Below are 24,670 nucleotides of genomic sequence, written 5' to 3'. Positions count from 1 at the left end.
TTTCTTTGAGACCCTTCGCAGTCTCGAGAACATTGTGATCGCCTAACAAACTTAGACCGATTTTCCTAATCATCTAACAAATTCAGATAGGCCTTCGAGAGCACCTAACGAATGTGTACTGCTCTACTCGATTGCCTAAAAAACTTAGACAACTCCGTGCAGTTGCATAGCAGATTTAGACTGTTCCACCCAATCGATTAATAGATATTCAGACATCACTTTGTTGATGCCGAGCAGATTCAAACTGCTCCTTACAATTGCCTGGCAGATTTGAACTGCTCTGCACGATCACCTAGCAGATTCAAACTGCGCTGTGTTGATGCCGAGGAGATTCAGACTGCTCCATAAGATTGCCTAACAGGTTCAGACTGCGTTGTTGCCTAGCAGATTCAAACTGCGCTGCGCTGATGTCGAGCAGATTCAGACTGCTCCTTAAGACTGCCTAGCAGATTCAGACTGCGCTGTTGCCTAGCAAATTCAAACTGCACTGCGCTGATGCCGAGCAGATTTAAACTGCTCCTTACGATTGCCTTGCAGATTTGAACTGCTCTGCGCGATCACCTAGCAGATTCAAACTGCGCTATGCTGATGCCGAGTAGATTCAGACTGCTCCTTAAGATTGCCTAGCAAGTTCAGACTGCGTTGTTGCCTAGCAGATTCAAACTGCGCTGCGCTGATGTCGAGCAGATTCAGACTACTCCTTAAGATTGCCTAGCAGATTTAAACTGCTCTCCACGATCACCTAGCAGATTCAAACTGCTTTATGCGGACGCCTAACAGGTACAGGTTGCTCTTCGCGATTGTCTAGCAAATTCGGATTGCTCTGCGCAATCGCCTAGCAAATTCTAATACGCCTTTGTGGCTGACCAACAAGTTCAGATCGCTCTTCGCAATCACCTTGGCTATTTGGACTGCTTTGACTTCCATCTCAGCATCTTGATGTGCTCCCCCAATCCTAGGAGCATACAATACTGAAGGACTTGCTCATAGCCCTACTCAGTGCTTTCTTCAAAGCACCAGAAAAATGTGTCCACTCCTTTTCCCTCTTGGATCATCCTCCATTCGTGGAGTCTTTACGCTTCTAGAAAACATTGTTGATCTCAGAGAATTACTCCGTTTCCCACAGACGGCGCCAATTGTAAGGGGAAAAAAATCTGCTTATTATTCTTTCAACATCTCCTGAGATCAACGTGCATGCCTTCTTGCCAGAACCCTAGTTCGTCGTCGGAACCCTAATCTACAAAACAGACAAGGGGTGAGTGCACCTTTGCCTCTCGTGGCAAAGGCCTTCCGATGCTTAAGTTAGTATCACGTACTAGCAGAGAAACCCTAATTATCAGTAGGAAATATCGAATAATGCAACGTATTGCGTACCTCGCTTCGTGAGTGTTACTTCTTATTTATAGATGTAGACTTACTTGTCCTCCAAGTCTCCTTTTCTGCCTAAGATTCCAACATCATTAGGAACCCTGGCCCATATGGAATTTCCTCCCATATGGTAACTCAATTATAATCCCTTTATTCATGAGACACTTGCCTATCACGTAGGATTTCCTTTCTAGAACCTTCTGGAACAGCGATCCAGATAGAGTTGGTCCAATGTACATCGGCGGTGTACAATTACTACGGTGCACCTGTACCACGTGTTAGGCTAACTCATTGAACAATATCATGTGTTCGGCCATACCAACGAGCACCTTTATGTGGTGCAGCCAACACTATTCAGTGTCACTGCCTAGCAACCTCAAGTGTTGCGCACCTGTTCGGCATCATGTCCTAGCACCCTCTGCCTACCAGCACACCTGTTAGGCATCATTGCCGAACACCCTCTGCCTACCAGCGCACCTGTTAGGCATTATTACCAAGCACCTTCACATGGAGCCGCCTACCAGCGCACCTGTTAGGCATTATCACCTAGCACCTTCACATGGTGCCGCCTACCAGCACACCTGTTAGGCATCATTGCCGAACAGACTACCTGGACCAGGGACTTCACATGTCACTGGTCCCTGTCAATCACTTGGACCAATGATTTCACATATCATTGGTCCATATCGCCGAACAGAATACTTGGACCAGTAACTCTGTGTGTTACTGCTCCTTTAACGATCTCCTGGTCCAATAACTTCTCATGTTTTACTGGATCTTGACTCTGTACAGTCTTTCTGGACCAATGGCTTCTCATGTCATTGGTCCATATTGCCGACCACCGTCTTGCACGACGACTGTCTCTATTGTACTTTTACCATGGTCCTACGTACCACGTGTTCAAGCCTGTACGGGAATAAGTACTCCAATTTATTTGTGAATTTTTTTTATCCGGTTCAATCTATTTGTGAATTTTTTATAAAAATATGGTTAAAAAATTAAGAACTCCAATTTTCAGTCTATTCCAACAGGTGTTAAAATTTCTAATAATTTTATCCGAAATGGTCATAATTAATTTTTGGCTCTAAAACCTTTCAATGAGCACCCTAAGAGATCCCTAACTCATGTGAGAGCACTATCGATATTGGATTGGGCTAATTTTTTTATGAAACCTATAAAAAAATATTTTAAGAATGACTCGCAATTTGAATCATCTTTATAGGATCCGTAATGGGTCCAAATAAATATTAAACATTGGATGAACAGTACACATTTCATAATATTCTATTTGTAACTTGACGGAAAATGATGGCAAAGGCTTAATTGTAAGCTTTTTTGTAAACTTTGGAGGTTAAATTAAAAATACGTTAAGTTTGGAGGCCTATGGGACATTGCAGTGCAAGTTCAGAAGTTTTTTTTTTAAATTTTCCCTTTTTTTTTACCAACACACTTAAAGATAATATTTCAATCACATTCATAAAAAGACAGAACCTATTCTCCAATACACAATTAGAACCATTATCACCCGAGCCCCATTTGAGGTCTTTTTTGCCCGGTTAGAACCAATCTATTTTTGTTTATTATATGGGTTAAAAGATCATTCTTTAACAAGATAAACGGGGTTTATCTAAACTTGATCGAGCCCCAAATTTACGAAAATGAATTATTCAACAAGTGTAACAAAATGAACGGTGTCGATCGTAATGATTTTCTCGCGATCGTGTGCCTTCTACAATAATGAGTGCAACATAAGACCTAGTTGACTATCAAGTAAATCAAAGTATAGATTGTAAACATAATTGTCGAGTAATTTTTTATAATGCCCAATCTGAACCGTTAGGATTTCACTTATTACCAATTATAGCATTGTCACCAAAATCGAAGATCACTCGATATCGGGGACCACATGATCAAAAGATATTTAATGAGTTTAGAGACGTTTAAGTGTTATAGTGAACTAACCAAGCCCTGCCTGAGGTCTTTTTTTGCAATCCAAATCATCTATCTTTGATGTAATACGAATTATAGATCATTCGTACCAAGAATGAAGTTAACCGCATATGACTAGACACTTGATCGGACAACAAAATTCTTTTTATTTAAGAATTTGCGTGCCAATAAACGGCTTTCCTTAACCCAATCGACAAAAAAATTACAAAAATCTTATGATTAAGAAGGGAAAAAAAAAGAAAAAAAAAACTGTTTTGATCGGGAAGGTTGCATTGTGCTCAATGTCATCGGAACAAATATTTCCTTGAAATTTATTTAAAAGGAAAAAAATTAATATTCGCCAACTAAATGTAATTTTAGTCAGCAAATATTACTATTCCCAACTAAACTATTTAGTCGGAAAATATTTTTTCATTTATTGATTTTTTTAAATTAGAAAAAATGACATTCGCCGACCAAATGTAATTTTAGTCGGCAAATATTACTATTCCCTACTAAATTATTTAGTCGGAAAATGTTTTTCATTAATTGGCTTTTTAAATTAGGGAAAAATTTATATTCGCCAAATAAATTCATTTTTTAGTCGGGAAAATTTATTATTTCCCGACTAAAATAGGATTTGATCGGCAAAAATTATTTAGTCAGTATTTGTTCAACAACTGGCGACTAAATTTACTTTAGTCGAAAATTTTAGTCGACAATGATATATATCGCTGAAAATATCCTTGGCGAGTAGTAATTATCAAAACATGTCCTTGGCCACACATAGAAAACTGAAAGGGGGGGGGGGGGGGGGGGTTGTGACCATAGTTTTCAAATCATCTTTATTGGATTGGGGACCAGAGTTTTTTTTTTTTTTTTTTGTGGGGGGGGGGGGGGGGGGGGGGGGGGGGGTGTATTTGTGTGGTGGTGGTGGTGGTGGTGGGTGGACCAGAGTTTTCAAATCATCTTTATTTGGGGACCAGAGTTTTCAAATCATCTTTATTTTTAATTTTTTCCATTTATTTTGTTTTAATTGCAAAAAAAATTCATTTATATTACAAGGATAAAAAAGAGAAATCGGACCAATAAAAAAGGAGAAGCATTGAGAGAGACTCGGATAGTACACTCAAATGTTCTGCACCACTGTGGTTGCCTCACAAATATGATCCAATGAAAGAAAATTTAGACTCCTCAATGGCATAATTCAATAATGAATATGTCAAAGGGAAAGAGAGACCGAATACCTAATTCATAGTTATATTTTATGAATAAACTATAGATTTGGCTTTAAAAGTTAAATAGTAACTTATTTTTTTGTATCTGTTATGCATATTTATGCAATATTATTGTACATCGCAATAGTTTTGGGACATGACACCTCCAACCACACCCCACTCAAATCCTAGTGGGTGGTTTTTTTGTAATTTCGAAACCTACCCGTGACCTATTCTAACCCATTCCAAACGTGTCCCATAACGTATACTACCAGTTGCACACGAGCGCACGGAGAGAGAGGAAAAAAATCCTCCAACTCTTCTCCAAATGGTTATGGTCCCAACATAGATGATTCACCTGCTATGCCAACATAAGGTTTAGCGCTGATATGCACATATTGCTGATAAACATCTAGATTTTTTATATTATCGAAAACCCACTTCACCGAAGTCAAGTCTTTCGAGGCCTTCTTCTTGTCCTACTGGGACCGGAGATCGTATCGGCTGGGCGGTTGGGATGGGGAGCAGGAGCGGGACGGAGACGACGAAGGAGAGAGAGAGAGAGAGAGGCGAAGGGAGAGAGGAGTTGTTGTGGAGCGGCGACGGGGGCGGTGGCTGATCGTGGCGATGGAGACTTGGAAGCTGCGATGATGGAGGCAGATTCTGTGGATTTCGGCAACTAATTTTTGCCCCAATTTATCTCGAACTTGTTGGCTGCGTACTTATTTTTAGGGTTTCAAATGGGACGCGGGGGCTCTGCTGTGCCTCATTGGGGGGGGGGGGGGGGGGGAGGGGGGGGTGTGACCATAGTTTTCAAATCATCTTTATTGGATGGGGTACCAGAGTTTTTTTTTTTTTTTTTGTGGGGGGGGGGGGGGGGGGGGGGGGGGGGGGTGTTTGTGTGGTGGTGGTGGTGGGTGGACCAGAGTTTTCAAATCATCTTTATTGGCGGGACCAGAATTTTCTAATCATCTTTATTTTTAATTTTTTCCATTTATTTTGTTTTAATTGCAAAAAAAAATTCATTTATATTACAAGGATAAAAAAGAGAAATCGGACCAATAAAAAAAGAGAAGCATTGAGAGAGGCTCGGATAGTACACTCAAATGTTCTGCACCACTGTGGTTGCCTCACAAATATGATCCAATGAAAGAAAATTTAGACTCCTCAATGGCATAATTCAATAATGAATATGTCAAAGGGAAAGAGAGACCGAATAACTAATTCATAGTTAAATTTTTTGAATAAACTATAGATTTGGCTTTAAAAGTTAAATAGTAACTTATTTTTTTGTATCTGTTATGCATATTTATGCAATATTATTGTACATCGCAACGGTTTTGGGACATGACACCTCCAACCACACCCCACTCAAATCCTAGTGGGTGATTTTTTTGTAATTTCGAAACCCACCCGTGACCTATTCTAACTCATTCCAAACGTGTCCCACAACGTATACTACCAGTTGCACACGAGCGCACGGAGAGAGAGGAAAAAAATCCTCCAACTCTTCTCCAAATGGTTATGGTCCCAACATAGATGATTCAGCTGCTATGCCAACATAAGGTTTAGCGCTGATATGCACATATTGCTGATAAACATCTAGATTTTTTATATTATCGAAAACCCACTTCACCGAAGTCAAGTCTTTCGAGGCCTTCTTCTTGTCCTACTGGGACCGGAGATCGTATCGGCTGGGCGGTTGGGATGGGGAGCAGAAGCGAGACGGAGACGACGAAGGAGAGAGAGAGAGAGACAGAGAGAGAGAGAGAGAGAGAGGCGAAGGGAGAAAGGAGTTTTTGTGGAGCGGCGACGGGGGCGGTGGCTGATCGTGGCGATGGAGGCTTGGAAGCTGCGATGATGGAGGCAGATTCTGTGGATTTGGGCAACTAATTTTTGCCCCAATTTTTCTCGAACTTGTTGGCTGCGTAATGGGAAAAGGAAACGAAAGTGATTTTTAGGGTTTCAAATGGGACGCGGGGGCTCTGCTGTGCCTCATGGGGGGGGGTGGGGGTTGTGACCATAGTTTTCAAATCATCTTTATTGGATGGGGGACCAGAGTTTTTTTTTTTTTTTTTGTGCGGGGGGGGGGGGGGTGTGTATTTGTGTGGTGGTGGTGGTGGGTGGACCAGTGTGTGGTGGTGGTGGTGGGTGGACCAGAGTTTTCAAATCATCTTTATTTGGGGGACCAGAGTTTTCAAATCATCTTTATTTTTAATTTTTTCCATTTATTTTGTTTTAATTGCAAAAAAAAATTCATTTATATTACAAGGTTAAAAAAGAGAAATCGGACCAATAAAAAAAGAGAAGCATTGAGAGAGACTCGGATAGTACACTCAAATGTTCTGCACCACTGTGGTTGCCTCACAAATATGATCCAATGAAAGAAAATTTAGACTCCTCAATGGCATAATTCAATAATGAATATGTCAAAGGGAAAGAGAGACTGAATAACTAATTCATAGTTATATTTTTTGAATAAACTATAGATTTGGCTTTAAAAGTTAAATAGTAACTTATTTTTTTGTATCTGTTATGCATATTTATGCAATATTATTGTACATCGCAACGGTTTTGGGACATGACACCTCCAACCACACCCCACTCAAATCCTAGTGGGTGGTTTTTTTGTAATTTCGAAACCCACCCGTGACCTATTCTAACTCATTCCAAACGTGTCCCACAACGTATACTACCAGTTGCACACGAGCACACGGAGAGAGAGGAAAAAAATCCTCCAACTCTTCTCCAAATGGTTATGGTCCCAACATAGATGATTCACCTGCAATGCCAACATAAGGTTTAGCGCAGATATGCACATATTGCTGATAAACATCTAGATTTTTTATATTATCGAAAACCCACTTCACCGAAGTCAAGTCTTTCGAGGCCTTCTTCTTGTCCTACTGGGACCGGAGATCGTATTGGCTCGGCGGTTGGGATGGGGAGCAGAAGCGAGACGGAGACGACGAAGGAGAGAGAGAGAGAGAGAGAGAGAGAGAGAGAGAGGCGAAGGGAGAGAGGAGTTTTTGGGGAGCGGCGATGGGGGCGTGGCTTATCGTGGCGATGGAGGCTTGGAAGCTGCGATGATGGAGGCAGATTCTGTAGATTTGGGCAACTAATTTTTGCCCCAATTTTTCTCGAACTTGTTGGCTGCGTAATGGGAAAGGGAAACGAAACTTATTTTTAGGGTTTCAAATGGGACGCGGGGGCTCTGCTATGCCTCATGGGGGGGGGGCGGTGTGACCATACTTTTCAAATCATCTTTATTGGATGGGGGACCAGAGTTTTTTTTTTTTTTTTTTGTGGGGGGGGGGGGGGGGGGGGGGGTGTGTGTGTTTGTGTGGTGGTGGTGGTGGGTGGACCAGAGTTTTCAAATCATCTTTATTTGGGGGACCAGAGTTTTCAAATCATCTTTATTTTTAATTTTTTCCATTTATTTTGTTTTAATTGCAAAAAAAAATTCATTTATATTACTAGGATAAAAAAGAGAAATCGGACCAATAAAAAAAGAGAAGCATTGAGAGAGCCTCGGATAGTACACTCAAATGTTCTGCACCACTGTGGTTGCCTCACAAATATGATCCAATGAAAGAAAATTTTGACCCCTCAATGGCATAATTCAATAATTAATATGTCAAAGGGAAAGAGAGACCGAATAACTAATTCATAGTTATATTTTTTGAATAAACTATAGATTTGGCTTTAAAAGTTAAATAGTAACTTATTTTTTTGTATCTGTTATGCATATTTATGCAATATTATTGTGCATCGCAACGGTTTTGGGACATGACACCTCCAACCACCCCCCACTCAAATCCTAGTGGGTGGTTTTTTTGTAATTTCGAAACCCACCCGTGACCTATTCTAACTCATTCCAAACGTGTCCCACAACGTATACTACCAGTTGCACACGAGCGCACGGAGAGAGAGGAAAAAAATCCTCCAACTCTTCTCCAAATGGTTATGGTCCCAACATAGATGATTCACCTGCTATGCCAACATAAGGTTTAGCGCTGATATGCACATATTGATGATAAACATCTAGATTTTTTATATTATCGAAAATCCACTTCACCGAAGTCAAGTCTTTTGAGGCCTTCTTCTTGTCCTACTGGGACCGGAGATCGTATCGGCTGGGCGGTTGGGATGGGGCGCAGAAGCGAGACAGAGACGACGAAGGAGAGAGAGAGAGAGAGAGGCGAAGGGAGAGAGGAGTTTTTGTGGAGCGGCGACGGGGGCGGTGGCTTATCGTGGCGATGGAGGCTTTGAAGCTGCGATGATGGAGGCAGATTCTGTGGATTTGGGAAACTAATTTTTGCCCAAATTTTTCTCGAACTTGTTGGCTGCGTAATGGGAAAGGGCAACGAAACTGATTTTTAGGGTTTCAAATGGGACGCGGGGGCTCTGCCGTGCCTCATGGGGGGGGGGGGGGGGGGGCGCTTTGGGACCATAGTTTTCAAATCATCTTTATTGGATGGGGGACCAGAGTTTTTTTTTTTTTTTTTGTGGGTGGGGGGGGTGTGTGTGTGTTGGTGGTGGTGGGTGGACCAGAATTTTCAAATCATCTTTATTTTTAATTTTTTCCATTTATTTTGTTTTAATTGCAAAAAAAAAAATCATTTATATTACAAGGATAAAAATGAGAAATCGGACCAATAAAAAAAGAGAAGCATTGAGAGAGACTCGGATAGTACACTCAAATGTTCTGCACCACTGTGGTTGCCTCACAAATATGATCCAATGAAAGAAAATTTTGACCCCTCAATGGCATAATTCAATAATGAATATGTCAAAGGGAAAGAGAGACCGAATAACTAATTCATAGTTATATTTTTTGAATAAACTATAGATTTGGCTTTAAAAGTTAAATAGTAACTTATTTTTTTTGTATCTGTTATGCATATTTATGCAATATTATTGTACATCGCAACGGTTTTGGGACATGACACCTCCAACCACACCCCACTCAAATCCTAGTGAGTGGTTTTTTTGTAATTTCGAAACCCACCCATGACCAATTCTAACTCATTCCAAACGTGTCCCATAACGTATACTACCAGTTGCACACAAGCGCACGGAGAGAGAGGAAAAAAATCCTCCAGCTCTTCTCCAAATGGTTATGGTCCCAACATAGATGATTCACCTGCTATGCCAACATAAGGTTAAGCGCTGATATGCACATATTGCTAATAAACACCTAGATTTTTTATATTATCGAAAACCCACTTCACCGAAGTCAAGTCTTTCGAGGCCTTCTTCTTGTCCTACTGGGAGCGGAGATCGTATCGGCTGGGCGGTTGGGATGGGGAGCAGGAGCGGGAAGGAGACGACGAAGGAGAGAGAGAGAGAGAGTGAGGCGAAGGGAAAGAGGAGTTGTTGTGGAGCGGCGATGGGGCAGGGGCTGATCGTGGCGATGGAGGCTTGGAAGCTGCGATGATGGAGGCAGATTCTGTGGATTTGGGCAACTAATTTTTGCCCCAATTTTTCTCGAACTTGTTGGCTGCGTAATGGGAAAGGGAAACGAAACTGATTTTTAGGGTTTCAAATGGGACGCGGGGGCTCTGCTGTGCCTCATGGGGGGGGGGTGTGACCATAGTTTTCAAATCATCTTTATTGGATGGGGGACCAGAGTTTTTTTTTTTTTTTGTGGGGGGGGGGGGGGGGGGGTGTGTTTGTGTGGTGGTGGTGGTGGGTGGACCAGAGTTTTCAAATCATCTTTATTTGGGGAACCAAAGTTTACAAATCATCTTTATTTTTATTTTTTTCCATTTATTTTGTTTTAATTGCAAAAAAAAATTCATTTATATTACAAGGATAAAAAAGAGAAATCGAACCAATAAAAAAAGAGAAGCATTGAGAGAGACTCGGATAGTACACTCAAATGTTCTGCACCACTGTGGTTGCCTCACAAATATGATCCAATGAAAGAAAATTTAGACTTCTCAATGGCATAATTCAATAATGAATATGTCAAAGGGAAAGAGAGACCGAATAACTAATTCATAGTTATATTTTTTGAATAAACTATAGATTTGGCTTTAAAAGTTAAATAGTAACTTATTTTTTGTATCTGTTATGCATATTTATGCAATATTATTGTACATCGCAACAGTTTTGGGACATGACACCTCCAACCACACCCCACTCAAATCCTAGTGGGTGGTTTTTTTGTAATTTCGAAACCCACCCGTGACCTATTCTAACTCATTCCAAACGTGTCCCATAACGTATACTACCAGTTGCACACGAGCGCACGGAGAGAGAGGAAAAAAATCCTCCAACTCCTCTCCAAATGGTTATGGTCCCAACATAGATGATTCACCTGCTATGCCAACATAAGGTTTAGCGCTGATATGCACATATTGCTGATAAACATCTAGATTTTTTATATTATCGAAAAGCCACTTCACCGAAGTCAAGTCTTTCGAGGCCTTCTTCTTGTCCTACTGGGACCGGAGATCGTATCGGCTGGGCGGTTGGGATGGGGAGCTAGAGCGGGACGGAGACGACGAAGGAGAGAGAGAGAGAGAGGCGAAGGGAGAGAGGAGTTGTTGTGGAGCGGCGACGGGGGCGGTGGCTGATCGTGGTGATGGAGGCTTGGAAGCTGCGATGATGGAGGCAGATTCTGTGGATTTGGGCAACTAATTTTTGCCCCAATTTTTCTCGAACTTGTTGGCTGCGTAATGGGAAAGGGAAACGAAACTGATTTTTAGGGTTTCAAATGGGACGCGAGGGCTCTGCTGTGCCTCATGGCACAGTAACCCCTACCCACACCAAAAAAAGGGTACCGTTTTTGGAGGAAAAAAAATTTTAGACTTCCTATTTGCAATCTTTTGGAGCAGAAAAGTGATTATAAGAGCCTTAGAGATAAAATTTAATTATGTCTCGTTAGAATAATATGATCAGAATAATAAGATCTTCACACTGGTTCAAACGGATTGAAAATTGGAGCAATAATTTTTTAAACTATATTTTTAATATATAAACAGTCTAAAAAAAATTAAACTACACCAATTTGTAATCCGTTTGAACAAGTGCGAATATCTTATTATTCTGAACATATTATTCTAAAGAGACATAATTAAATTTTATCTCTAAGGCTTTTATAATCACATTTCTGCTTCATAGGATTGCAAATAGGAAGTCTAAAAAATATTTTCCTCCTAAAACGGTACCGTTTTTTGGTGTGGGTCCCTGTGCCATGAGGCACAGCAGAGCCCCGCGTCCTTTCAAGTTTCAAATGCGTATGAGTTATATTAGTCTTTTTACATTATCTTTCCATGTACAAGGAATTGCTTTTTTCTGTTTCATATCTGGGGCAATTTCCAAAAAACCTGTTCATGGGTTGAGAATTTTTTTCCCCTGATTCCACTGAACATGAATTCTCCCTATTTAATGGGACCCGGAAAGAGAGAGAATGCCCACGTAATTTCCGGCCCACATCCCAGTAGTGGTTACTGGTTGCTTCTTGGCTCCTTCAATAAAATTGATTCCAAGGCCTGCCAACTGTTCTTGGATGATTCCCCAAAATGTTGGGGTTAAGGTCAGGTCATTATTGCCAGTTTTAATAGTGTCCATTTCGATCCAGTTTTTGGCCGGGGCCCACAACAACGATCGGAATCGTTTATTTAGAGCTCGTCGAATACGTCATCCATGAAAAAATTAACATGATCAAACATCAGTAGATACATTAACGAAATATATTTGTACAAGGAAAAAAAAAAATCGGGGGGGGGGGGGGGGGGGGGGTGGGGTTGGGGGGGGGGGCCATTATGAGTTTCATTTTATTTTTGGTCATTGCATTTTCTTGTACAAATATATTTTGTTCACGTACCTATCGATGTTTGATCATGCTAATTTTTTGCGTGGATGATATACTCGACGAGCTATAGAAAATAAATGATTGTGGGCCCGAGAAGGACCTGCAACGGCCCAAAACTGGACCGGACTTGACACTATTAAAACTGGACAGGAACTTAGACCCCTTTAATCACTATAAGATCCGCAACCGATCTAAAATACTCGGCGGTTATTTGGGGCTTTGCCATTCTTACCAACTCCACCGTGTATTCTAGTGGAAAGGAACATACCAAAAAATAAAACGCGAATTCAACAAAAATTCAGAAAAAAACGACAAAAATAATGAAACAAATAATAACAAAAAAATGTTTGCTTTAACTCACCTAGCTATACGCTATACAATGACAACAAGGATTTTTTAGCTTGTTATTGAAAAATTAAAATGATAAAGCCCACACTACAACAACATATTCTACATAGTTTGTGTATGTTTTTTCTCTGTTTATAAGGGACATACTAATATACTATAGATCTTAAAGTACATATATTTTTGGATAACAGAGTGCCCGGAGCCAAATTGCATGCACCTCGGATTAATCCATACAGCTCCTTTCAACCGTTTCAAGTGATCTCAAGAATTGGGGCAATAGAAGTTGAATCTGAGATCTTAGGAAGAGAGCACATTCTAAATCTTAGGACTTCACCACGGAGCCATCCCTTTATAGGGTGAATCTAAAAAATGCTAGATCAACAAAATCCTTCTGACCAAATTCATCCCAGTCCTTCATATGATACTCCATAAATGCTTACTATATTCATTGTTGCAGATTTGCTTTACTCTTCTCAGTTTATAAGCATGGATGTGATCTTAGGGGGCTTGTGATCAACTGAACCATCGAAACGCTCCTTAGTCATTTTCTTCAACTCCTCCTCAAACTTTTCCATGACTGGTTCTGGCAAGCATATTGGAACCACAATCCCATCTTTGAAATTCATATAGAAGCTTATCAAAGGAAACGGCCCGGTGGAGCCGCCATACACTGGTTTCCCCCACCCAAAATCCACTTTGTCAAAGCCAAGACGTCTTAAGTCAGAAACCATAAAGTTTCCTGCCCAAAAATGCTTGACCGACCGGGTGTTAATAAATAAAGACTAAAAACGCGTCCCAAGCGTAGGACTCTCGACCAATGTAGCACAATAATTCCGGAAGTACCGGAGTCGAACCACAGAGACGGACGGACGGTGTTGACTCAATTGTGATGAACTTTAGTTTAATCTGGCTCTTAGGTAGCCACCCTTTGTTTGATTGATTGATTTACTACCTAAATCACTGAATTGATTTAATTAACTATAAATTTAAAGGAGAGTACAGCCGTGGGAACCCAGCGTCTGCAACTAGCCTAACCAATATTTACTCGGGACACAATTATTCAATTCACTGATCTCAGAATAAGAAAAAAAAAGGGGTTCCTAATAAATGCCCACCACTTGTCACCAGCTCTCATGCGCATTTAAAATCTGATGATGCCTGGGTTTTGTTTATTAGAAAGGGATTTTCTTTCATATCCCAAAACTGTTGGAAAAACGAATTAATTCGTACCCGAGGTAAAACATTGATTAAACTAGTCACAGGACGCCTTCGTCCCGTGGCTGCACCCTGGGGAACTACTCACGCATGCTTGAAATAACAGAAAATAAAACCCTAGATCGAAACATGATCATCTATTGCAGAAGAGACGGAAAAAAAAATAAAAGAAAGATCCACGTAGAATAGATAATAACGAACAACTTTAATTAACGAAGAAATTCGACAAACGTTACCAGAATCCAAGCGATTGAAAGAAATAGTGCAGAAAACTTAAGAACTGAGAGAAAACAAAACAACGTTAGTGAAAAAGCTGCTACGTAAAAGTCTGGAATGAAAAATCTACTCTAAAACTAACTTAAAACGAGGTATTTATATTAATCCCCGAATTGCAATTAAAATTCTAAAACAAATCGGAATCGGACCCGCAACGACCCAAAATGCCACCGTTCCATAGCCAATTAACACCCTCGGTAGCGCTATACAAAAAATGGTATAGCGCTCGCGAACTTGTTTGAGGCGTTGACTCCGTTGACCTAGCTTTGGCCAATGTTCTCTCTTAACCTTTAGGTAGCGCTACACCAAAAAGGGTGTAGCGCTATCCAACTCTCTGATCACTTTGTGCAACACGCTATGCCACTTCTGAGCGCTGAACTCATTCCCCTGTAGAGCTCACGGAGATTCTGATCACTTCCTCTCGAGTTCTACTTCAACACTTAGTCTCCAAAGCCTTCCTAGCGCTCTAACTCCATCATGGTCTTTCCGAATACTTCTCATTAGCGCCAAAACATCTCAATTTCCTGCAAATCAAGCTCAAACACAAAATCCAACCATGTGCACGTATTAAATGGAAAATGAGAATTAATAGCACGTCTAACGCCCTAATTTCCCTACTTAGGCGCTTAAATTCATGAATTCCACGCGCCTATCACACAGTGTACAAAGGCCGCCCTTTAATCACCATAAGATCCGCCACCGATCTGAAATACTCAGCGGTCATTTGGAGCTTTGCCATTTTTACCAACTCCACCGTGTATTCCAGTGGAAAGGAAAATACCTTCCCAGCCTTCGAAACTACTGCAGGATAGGTAATGACGTTGCTATAGTACCCGTGAGGCACAATCAGGCCAGGCAAGCTGCGGCCATTGACAAGGCACGAAACTCTGACGGTGTTGTTGGGGTATAACGCGAGTGCACGAGTGCGACACCTCCACAAGCACGAGGTCAAGACCTCGAATGTGGTGGCGCTTGCATGCGGGGGGAGATGGTTTCGAATAGCTCTGATCTCCTTGGCACCAAAGAAGAAAGGTTTTTGGATCGGGGTTGAGTTGGTATCATCGCTGTTGGTGTCGAGCACTTGTTCATATTCGTGGTGAAGGCATGTAATTTAGGGAGGATGTCTTGCGGATAGGAGCTCCCTTTGCCACACAGGTGACACAGAAGGTGCAGTGACTTCTTTCCCTTGGGCGAACTCGGCGATTGCACTTAGGAATTGGACCAGACCAGCTCCATCACTCATTGTGTGGTTCAGGCGCAGGGCAATGGCGAATCCACCGCACCTAAATTGAGTCACCTACATTCACCGAAATTCACCAACAAAAAAAAAAAAAAAACCTTGATGTGAACATTACATGTGAATACGAATATGCACATTTGATACAAGAGTAAGCACTCTATCCAGAATCACATTTCTTGCCAGCATCTATCTATAGTCAAGAAAGCTGAGTTGTGGGGTTTGGTGAAAGGTCTGACTTATGTAATGCACCAAAAGCTATGCGAAGTTGAAAGAGATCAGATTGACGGTGATAGGTGCCGAAAAGCACCTAATTAGTCTCCCTAATTATTCATGCGTTGTTAGTCCGTTTGTGTTGTTATTTGATGTTTTTAGTTGTTTAGTAATGTTTGAGGCCTTGGAGGGTGGTTAAGACTTAAATGTGTGAAGTGGGAGTGCTTTGGACGCACGAACACAAAGTAGGAAGCTGCAGGAGTGGCCTGGAAGCAGGGGAGAGAATGCTGAAAATCCCGTTGGGACGGCTTTCATTCCCGTCCGGATGGCTTTGCCCACCTGTAGAAATCCAACTCTCTAAATTTTCGCCTGGGCGGTCTCAGAACAATAATAGATTCTGCGAGTTTTAAATGTAAATTTGAGGCCTTAGGGTATAAATACATCTTCAACATTGTTTTAGGATTCCTAACTTTTGTTTAGCGAGCTAGAGGGAGGCAAGAGCAAATCTAAGAGAGAAACTTTGTGTTCTTCATGTGTTCATTATATTCAAGCGCTTTCTTCTTCTCCATGGCCGGCTAAACCCCTTATCTCCGGGTAGGATGAAGCCTCACATCAAGTAACCTTCTTCTTTTGTATAGAGATTAGGATTTTTATTCGAAGGATTTTTATTCGAATGGGAATATGTCTTCAAGAACTCTTTCCACGATATCAATGGAATAGTTTTTAATTCTTTAAATTGATTGAGTGTTTATTTCCTAGCTTTCTAAATACCTTTCACATAATGGTTTTCATTGTTCTCAATTTGGGTGACTGAGATGGGTTATGCTCATGAGACGAACCATGCCGTTAGGCAACTAAATCGCGCTTGTGAGACGGTCAACGTTGTGGGATAGTCCATGTTGGTTGGCAGATTGTGGAAATCTACTTGCCTACTATCGATAGGGATTGCAAGCCCTAGCAATAGTGATTTACAATTCAAGTGTTAACCCGGTTTATGCGATACATGGTTATGCGGTTGGAGTGGATTCTAAATGCTAGACTTTCCTCCATCAAGTTTCCAAACCCTTTTTAATTAATTGCTTTTGTTTAATTAGTTTCTCTGAACAAATAAACCAATCAAACTCTCTTTTTCCCTTCAAATTAATCTAGAAATTCGTTGAAATTATAGTAACTTAGCCAATTTGTCCCTCCGAATCGACACTCAGTCCTGACCACTATTCTACGGAGTAGTAGTTAACTCTAAATTTTTACAAATTTATTTTTTATATGGTATGACACGATCAAAAACCTAAGCGAAGTTGAAACAGAGAGCTTGAAACTCTCGTGTTTTTTTTTTAACCTTTATCTTTCTATTTTTGTCTTTCCATAGTACACAAAATAAAGTGAGCACCAGCCCTCAATGAAAAAGGTTCTATATTGAGGATGTTTTCAGCAGGGAAAATGATTTACAAACATTATTACACAAAATATATGCAGAATTTTATGGCAGCGGCATATTTGAAATCACAAGGTGCCTCATCATTATGAGTGATGGGAATTCCCTATAAACATTTAGGCGATGTTTAGTAACACTATCACTTTTCTATTTTTTGTTTTCTATTTGCTGAAATCAGTTTCTACTTTTCCTAAACAAATAAAAAAGTGAAAGCAGAAAACATGTTTGTGTCAACTTGTTTTCAAATAAAACAAAAACAAAAATATGTAAACATGATTTTTTCATCACTCCCCATTGGAATTCAGAAGACAAAAGACAGTTCAATTTTTTGAAAGATTAAGTTTTCCTTAATTTGAGTGGATATAAATTTTGATATAGGTTTAAACTCATAAGTAAAGAGAAAATTAATTAACATAGCTTTTGCTCATAATTGAGTATAATTAGATAGTTTTTGTGTGCCATTCAAAACTCACTTAATTATGAGTCCGGTTTTCCTCCAACCCCAGTAGGAGGAATTTCTCTAACTAAGGACACATGACACCCCTTGATTCGCCCAAGTCTCTTCTTTCCCTACCTATTAGCAATCTAACATTACCTCTACATCTTAACGTTAACCTCAGACTAAATTCACCGTTAACCAAAAAATCCCTACTTTTTAGGAAAACACCTCCATGTAATTAGAAAATTTTATTTTACAATCCCATTATTATAGGAATAGATTACATGTATATACCTATTATATGTATGAGAACAAAGAAAAAAATGGAATTGCTACTTTGGATGTCCAATCAACTTCAAAAGATTCCATTGCAAAAATGTCATTGCCGTCAATGATGTCCTAATTTGATCCGGCAATTTCATGCCGCACCCCGGATTGTTGCACATTTTTTTCGTGTCGTCTTCGCGTTGTGCTCTCCTCGTCTCGGCTGTGTTTCTCTTCATCGTTTCTGCCGGCCTGGTAGTTCCTGGGCTACCTGTGCTTATGCCTAACGGTGAGGCAGATCAGATGGTTTGGGAGCATGGCCGGCGGCCTCCCACCGGTATCTACTGTTGGGGGATTCGGTCTTCGCCTAACGGCTATGGTTGAGTGCCCGCGTCTGAGCTTGGGTTTCCCTTCGTCGGTTTGTGGTCCAGTGGTGGTGGCGTTTTGGTGCTCGGTGGATGTTTGGACTGATTGGCTTGGTGGTGGGGCGGTGGTCAGGCTGATTTGGTGGCTGTGGGTGGATGGCTGTTTTAAATGTTTAGTAGTTAGGGTTAGGATTTTGGATTTCTTTGGGCTGGGCTATATTGTAATATCTGGGCTTTTTTGGCCTTTTACTAGGGCTTTGTTCCCTTTTAGGATGTTTTTGGACTTTTAGGCCTTCAGGTGTATGGGCTTGTTCCTATTGGATGTACTCCAACTTTTGGTTGGATTCCCCTCTCCCTTCCCTTAATAAAATGTTAATTTTGCCTATAAAAAAAATAATATTCTCATCGGCGTAGATGGAAAAATTGATATCGGTAACTCATTTTGCAATAGCAAGAAGTTGGCTTATTATTCATCGAAGAACAAGGTTATGCACAGAGTTGGAAAAATTCCATTAGATTTTTCCCATATTTTTTTTAAACGGAGGCTTTCTCCATTCTTATGCTTTTTGTGTCTTTTAGAAGATATGGTATAGAGAGAAATTGAAATTTTCTAATTACATGCATGGAGGCGTTTTCATAAAAAGTAGGTTGTTTTTTTTGGCTAACGGTGAATTTAGTTTAGAGTTAACGTCACGTTAGATTGCTATTAGGTAAGGAATGAAGGGACTTGGATGAATCAAGAGGTGCCATGTGTCCTTGGTTGGAGGAATTCCTCCTACTGGAGTTGGAGGAAAATCGGACTCATTAATTATCATGTACTAATTAACTTCCTGGCTATCCATAATTGCGAGTCTAACTTATGTATTAATTAATTCAATTATTGGGTTGGGGTTGTATTTTGGGTCTTTGGTCTTCCGCTGATGTGGCGAAGGTGCATGAGTCAAATGACAAGCTGGGTTAAGTTTAAGCGGAAGGTTTTGGCAGCCGGTTTTTCATTTTTGGAAGAAGTGGAAGTAAGGTTTTGATACTTTCTCAAATTTTCAAAATAGTGAAAGCTTTTTACATTATTTTGAAATGAAAGCAGTCCACCAAACATATTTTCTTTCCTATTTTTTGAAAATTCTAAAAATAAAAACAGAAAAGATTAGTGCTACCAAACATAGCCTAGCTTAGAGTTTCCAGATTGTCAAATGTAAATGTTCACAGCTAAGTAGCTAACTCTACCTGAAGCAACAAGAGAGGGCAGCCAAGGATTCCATCAGAGCCAGGAACATCATGAAGAAGCTCCTCCAACACCGGACACCCTGGAAGAATTGCGTCACCAAGTTGGCTGAGCTCAACTTCTGCATCGGCCTCTACAAACAAAACCCCATTGCTCGTGCAATCCACCAGAAGCTTCCGGTTAGGCCCTTCAACAAGCCTCCCGGCAAATGGATAGTAAAACGAAAGTGCTTTGGCTAGTCCTTCCCTGATGACACTCACAGGGTCCTCTCCTTCCATGAACGGATTGCTTTTGTAAAACATTATCATCGGAACCTGAAACCGGAGACCCTCTTGGTCGTCTATGTCTGAGAGTTGTTTTAGTTCATGCGGTGTTGGTTCCGCGGGGACCACCAGTCTCGGCTCTTGCCTAGTCACTGTGAACCATATCGAGGAGGAAGATGTTGACATTGTTTAAGGAAGTGTTTTCAGATGAAGTCAAGAGGGAAAACAAGGCAAATACACTCTAGAATTTGTGCTGTGAATTGAAAGGTATTTATAGAGGATATGGTCTCAGCTAGCGTACCTCAATTTTTGAAGGCGAATCATGTACTCCTTTTCTACTACCACATGAAAAAAAACCATCCTAATGCAAAGGACCAACCACCTATAACTAGAGGTGGACATCGTGTCCTATTGTATTCGTGTCAGAATTCTCTTAATCCTAACCCGATCTATTTAGTTTTTTGTGTTTTTGTGTCGTGTCATCTTCGTGTTCTGTGTCAGAAATAACAGACCCTAACCTACTAACTTCGTGTCAGGTTTATGTCGTGTTATCGTATCGTGTCATCTCTTGTTCGTGTGAAAATTCTTTCAATCTTAACCCGACCTATTTAACTTTTTGTGTTATGGTGTTGTGTCATATTCGTATTGCATGTCAGAAATAATTGACCCTAACTCACTAATTTCGTGTCGAAAATTCCCACCCCGATCAATAACGTGTGCAAGTTTGCAACACGGTCCATCTAAGAAGCACCAATTAATCCTTCTTTCCTTGGCGCTAAAAAGATAAGGAAAAAACCGTGAAATGAATGGAAGATTCGTATTCATGACACTTGTGGACTGGAATTTTCAGAAGCTTGTGAGTCAATTTCTCCAGAGCTTCAGGACATGCTCTAGTTATCACACGATATAGAAAACACACGGAAAACTAAAAAAGGGGACCAGAGTTTTCAAATCATCTTTATTTTTAATTTTTTCCATTTATTTTGTTTTAATGGCAAAGAAAATTTCATTTATCACAAGGATAAAAAAGGGAAATTGGGCCAATAGAAAAAGAGAAGCATTGAGAGCGATATAGAAAACACATGGAAAACTGAAAAAGGGGGACCAGAGTTTTCAAATCATCTTTATTTTTAATTTTTTCCATTTATTTTGTTTTAATGGCAAAGAAATTTTCATTTATCACAAGGATAAAAAAGGGAAATTGGGCCAATAGAAAAAGAGAAGCATTGAGAGCGATATAGAAAGACACGGAAAACTGAAAAAGGGGGACCAGAGTTTTCAAATCATCTTTATTTTTAATTTTTTCCATTTATTTTGTTTTAATGGCAAAGAAAATTTCATTTATCACAAGGATAAAAAAGGAAAATTGGACCAATAGAAAAAGAGAAGCATTGAGAGAGACTCGGACAATACACTCAAATGTTCTGCACCACTGTGGTTGCAACACAAATATGATCCAATGAAAAAAATTTAGACTCCTTAATGGCATAATTCAACAATGAATAGTAGGTCAAAGGGAAAGAGAGACCGAATAACTACTAATCATGTTTTTTTTGAATAAACTATAGACAGTACACTCAAATGTTCTGCACCACTTTTATTTTTTTTGAATAAAAGTCATTTTTTTTGAATAAAAGTCAAATACTCCGTAGTAACTTATTTTTTTTGTCTTTATTCAAGAAAAATTCGCATTTGTTAGTTTTGCGTTAAACTTTTGTGACTTATTGATTCGTCTCGGTAAGAGGAATTGGAAAAGTATAAAATTTTGATCGAAACTCAATTTTTTTTAAAAAGGCAAAAATAAGTTTTTAAAAATTGTCTTTTTGACTTATTTTTTTATTCAAAAAATTATGAGTTTCGATCAAAATTTTTTATTTTTCCGATTCCTCTCGTTGATACGAATCAATAAGTCACAAAAGTTTGACGCAAAACAAACAAATGCAAAAAAAAAAATTCAAATAAAAACAAAAAAATAAGTTAACTTTTCAATCCAAATCCACCCTGACTCCCTCCATCCCATTTTCATTGTCCATTATTATGTTTGTCAATTTTATGTCTTTTGCCTATATCTTTTAGTGTGGATCTTGAAAAATATGGAATATGGATCTTATTTGATAAATCTCGATTAGTTCTTGTTGAATACAGATTTTGAGTCTACGAAAAAGACGAGAAAAATGTTGAACAAGTGTCAACTTTATTGATTGAGAAATTAGGGTTTACAATTTCTGATGTATTTCCTAATCAAAGAAAATAAAGTCTTCTGATTCTTCTCTTGGAATGTTGAAATGAGGGTTTGATGCTTGATCCCGAATCGAACGGCGGAATCTTCTCCAAGATTTGTGAAGAAGATGATGACTTGGGTTGAATGTTCTTCGAAGCTTTGAGGCTTCAATTCGATGCAAATTGAAGAATTCTGAAGAGCTTGAGGGCTTTAGTCTTTAGAGTTTTGGAACTTGTATACTTGAATGTGCAGATGAAAAAATATGAGAGGAGAGCACCTCTATTATGTAGGATGGAGAGTCATAACCAATCTCTACTTTCTTCATATTTATCTCCCTTTAATTATTTCTTTATTTAGTGTAAAAGAAATAATTAAAAATCAATAATTATCCTTCTTTCTTTTATTTTAAGAAAGACAATTATTTGTGAAAAGAAAGTGGCTTAACTTGATTGGCCAAGCTTAATAAAAATAATAACTGCGTCACTTAGACACGTGGCACCATTTGATTGGCCCACTCGTGTCACTTTGACCTTTAACCTCGATACACATAGCAACATTTGATTGGCCATTTACCAGGTCCCGCGACACATGGCAACTTTTGATTGGCTGAAAATTTTACATGCCTACAATTCTATAATACGAAGTTTTCAAAATTATGGAAAATATTATAGATTGAAAGATACAATCAATTCAAAAATGACATGAAATTCAAAAATGAACAATGAAAAGAGAACGGAGTGAATAAAGTTTTGTCACAAATATCAATGCATTGGATCTAATGGATCAAATTGCAGCAATAGCAATCCATTTTCTTCTAGTACTTTTTTCTATTCCAAAGGCAAAATTCAAATTCAACAATCCCTTAACCACTATCAAGGAACCAGTGTTGGCTCATAAGCTTTGGGGGCTGAAAGCGAACCCCTTAAATGCGGTCTCTCTTTATTTTTTATACAAAGTTGATCTACAAAGAGTTTTATAAGTAAAAAAAATCATTACAAAAGATTTACTATTACAAAATATAAGTATATAGTTATTTCCAAAAACTACAACCATTACAATATCTCTAAATCCATTATTTAGTCATTAGTCTTCTCACACTTTTTGCTGCAAACGTACTAATTAAGTCTCCATAGTCAAACTTCTTCACCAACTCCTTTTCAATGGAGAATATAGCCAATCCATTTAATCTTTCTTGAGACATAGTTGACCGAAGATAATTTTTGATCAATTTTAACTTTGAAAAGCTTCTTTTCCCCGAGTCATCCGTCGTCAACCTCGAACAGAATACCGTAATGGGATATAATTCTAATTCCACCGTTCTATCTAATCTGGGCCTATTTTATGGTCCTTATAAATTCCAATTGGGCCTACTTTAATTTGTGTAAAGGAGGTTTAGTTAAATTTTTAGAAAATTAGAGGCCGTCCCCATTTTCTAGGTTCGGATTTGAAATAGTCCTGACAAAAATATTTTTTCTTTATTTCAGTCCTTTTTTTTACTTCTCATGCATTTTTACTATTTTGCACATTCTTCTTTTTGTGTATATAACCATTTTTAGTAAAAATTATATTTTTAGTTTTAATTTCTGGCCCATATTATTTCAGATAAAAACACCTTTGGCTATGTGAACTGTCAGTTCTCATAGACAATACATAATTCTCATAGAAAAATACACAGTTCTCATTGAAAATACACAATTCTCATAGATAATACATTGTTCTCATAGACAATTCTTATAGGAAAAATACACAGTTCTCATAGAAAAATATACAGTTCTCATATAAAAGTACACAATTCTCATAGAAAAAACACACACAATTCACTAAAATACACATAGCCCAACACACAATTCACATAATCCACTACGCAATTCACATAGCCCAAATACACACTAAATACACAGTTCACATAACTCCAACATCCTAAAATCCACAGTTCACATAATCCCAAATACACACTTAACAACATAGTCAATAATAAAACTCATTAGAGAAACAGTACAAACACCTATATATGTGGATGATGCTATGATATGTAAATCTAAGCATATCTGAATTAAAACTATTATGCGGAAAACAGATATAACAGAATCTTGAATTCAACACATCTCAAGAACAATAAATAGCGTACCTTTATTGGCCATCGTGATTAGAGAGAACAAACCCCTTAATTAGAAACACCTTAATTCTTGGCTCACCTTCTTCTCTCTGTCTCTACTTTTCTAGAATACCCCAGTACTTTAATTGATGATGGAAAAACCGTAGGAATAAAGGGTGAGTATTCTACCTTTTATAGAGGAGAGAAGAGGGCCTTAGAGATAATTATTAAAAGACACCTAGTCCATCAAGGTCTCGTTTATTATCAAGAGTTTTCCTTCATCTGTAATTCTTATTAGTTATCGTAATGAACCATATCACTTCATTGACTTATCTGATAGTAGAGTCCCACATGCACAAAACGTGAAGGCTAGTGGGCCACACTAATGGGAAAAAACTAACATTCTCCCACTTGGCCCATCAAGCCGATTGTGATGCAAAGTGTATTTCTTCAAAATATGCATTTTGTTTAAAATGACTCGAGTGGGCTCCACACTAAAAAACTTTGACACGTGATCACGGATTTAAAATAGCCAATAGCTTCAAACCAATTAGAAACTTTAATACTGTGATTAATTCAGACCACCAATGTGAGTCATAGCGGTTGTATAGCACCATGCCACATTCCCTTCTATGCACCACACCATTGATAACCTTTACTAACCAAGTCCATAATAGGAAAAATATCATTATTTAGGCTGTAATGCCTAAAGCCCCTGTAATTTGTCTTGTCAAGACA

The 24,670-nt window shown here is 39.2% G+C and overlaps 1 protein-coding gene across 1 annotated transcript in view; it reads right to left on the bottom strand.

The window, feature by feature from the left end:
- The window catches only part of LOC131308395 (alcohol acyltransferase 1-like), a 31,653-nt gene extending 11,711 nt beyond the window's left edge, over window positions 1-19,942 (bottom strand). The window contains exon 1 of the mRNA XM_058335320.1: window positions 19,356-19,942. Coding sequence (XP_058191303.1) covers window positions 19,356-19,802 — 447 coding nt within the window. The 5' untranslated portion in view covers window positions 19,803-19,942. The remainder of the gene's footprint in view (window positions 1-19,355) is intronic.
- Window positions 19,943-24,670: the final 4,728 nt, after the last annotated feature.

The sequence above is a fragment of the Rhododendron vialii genome, chromosome 11a (genome assembly GCF_030253575.1).
Source record: "Rhododendron vialii isolate Sample 1 chromosome 11a, ASM3025357v1".
Classification (NCBI taxonomy): Eukaryota; Viridiplantae; Streptophyta; class Magnoliopsida; order Ericales; family Ericaceae; genus Rhododendron; species Rhododendron vialii.
Note: the sequence above shows the minus strand (reverse complement) of the source record. Positions and strands in the feature narration are given on the sequence as shown.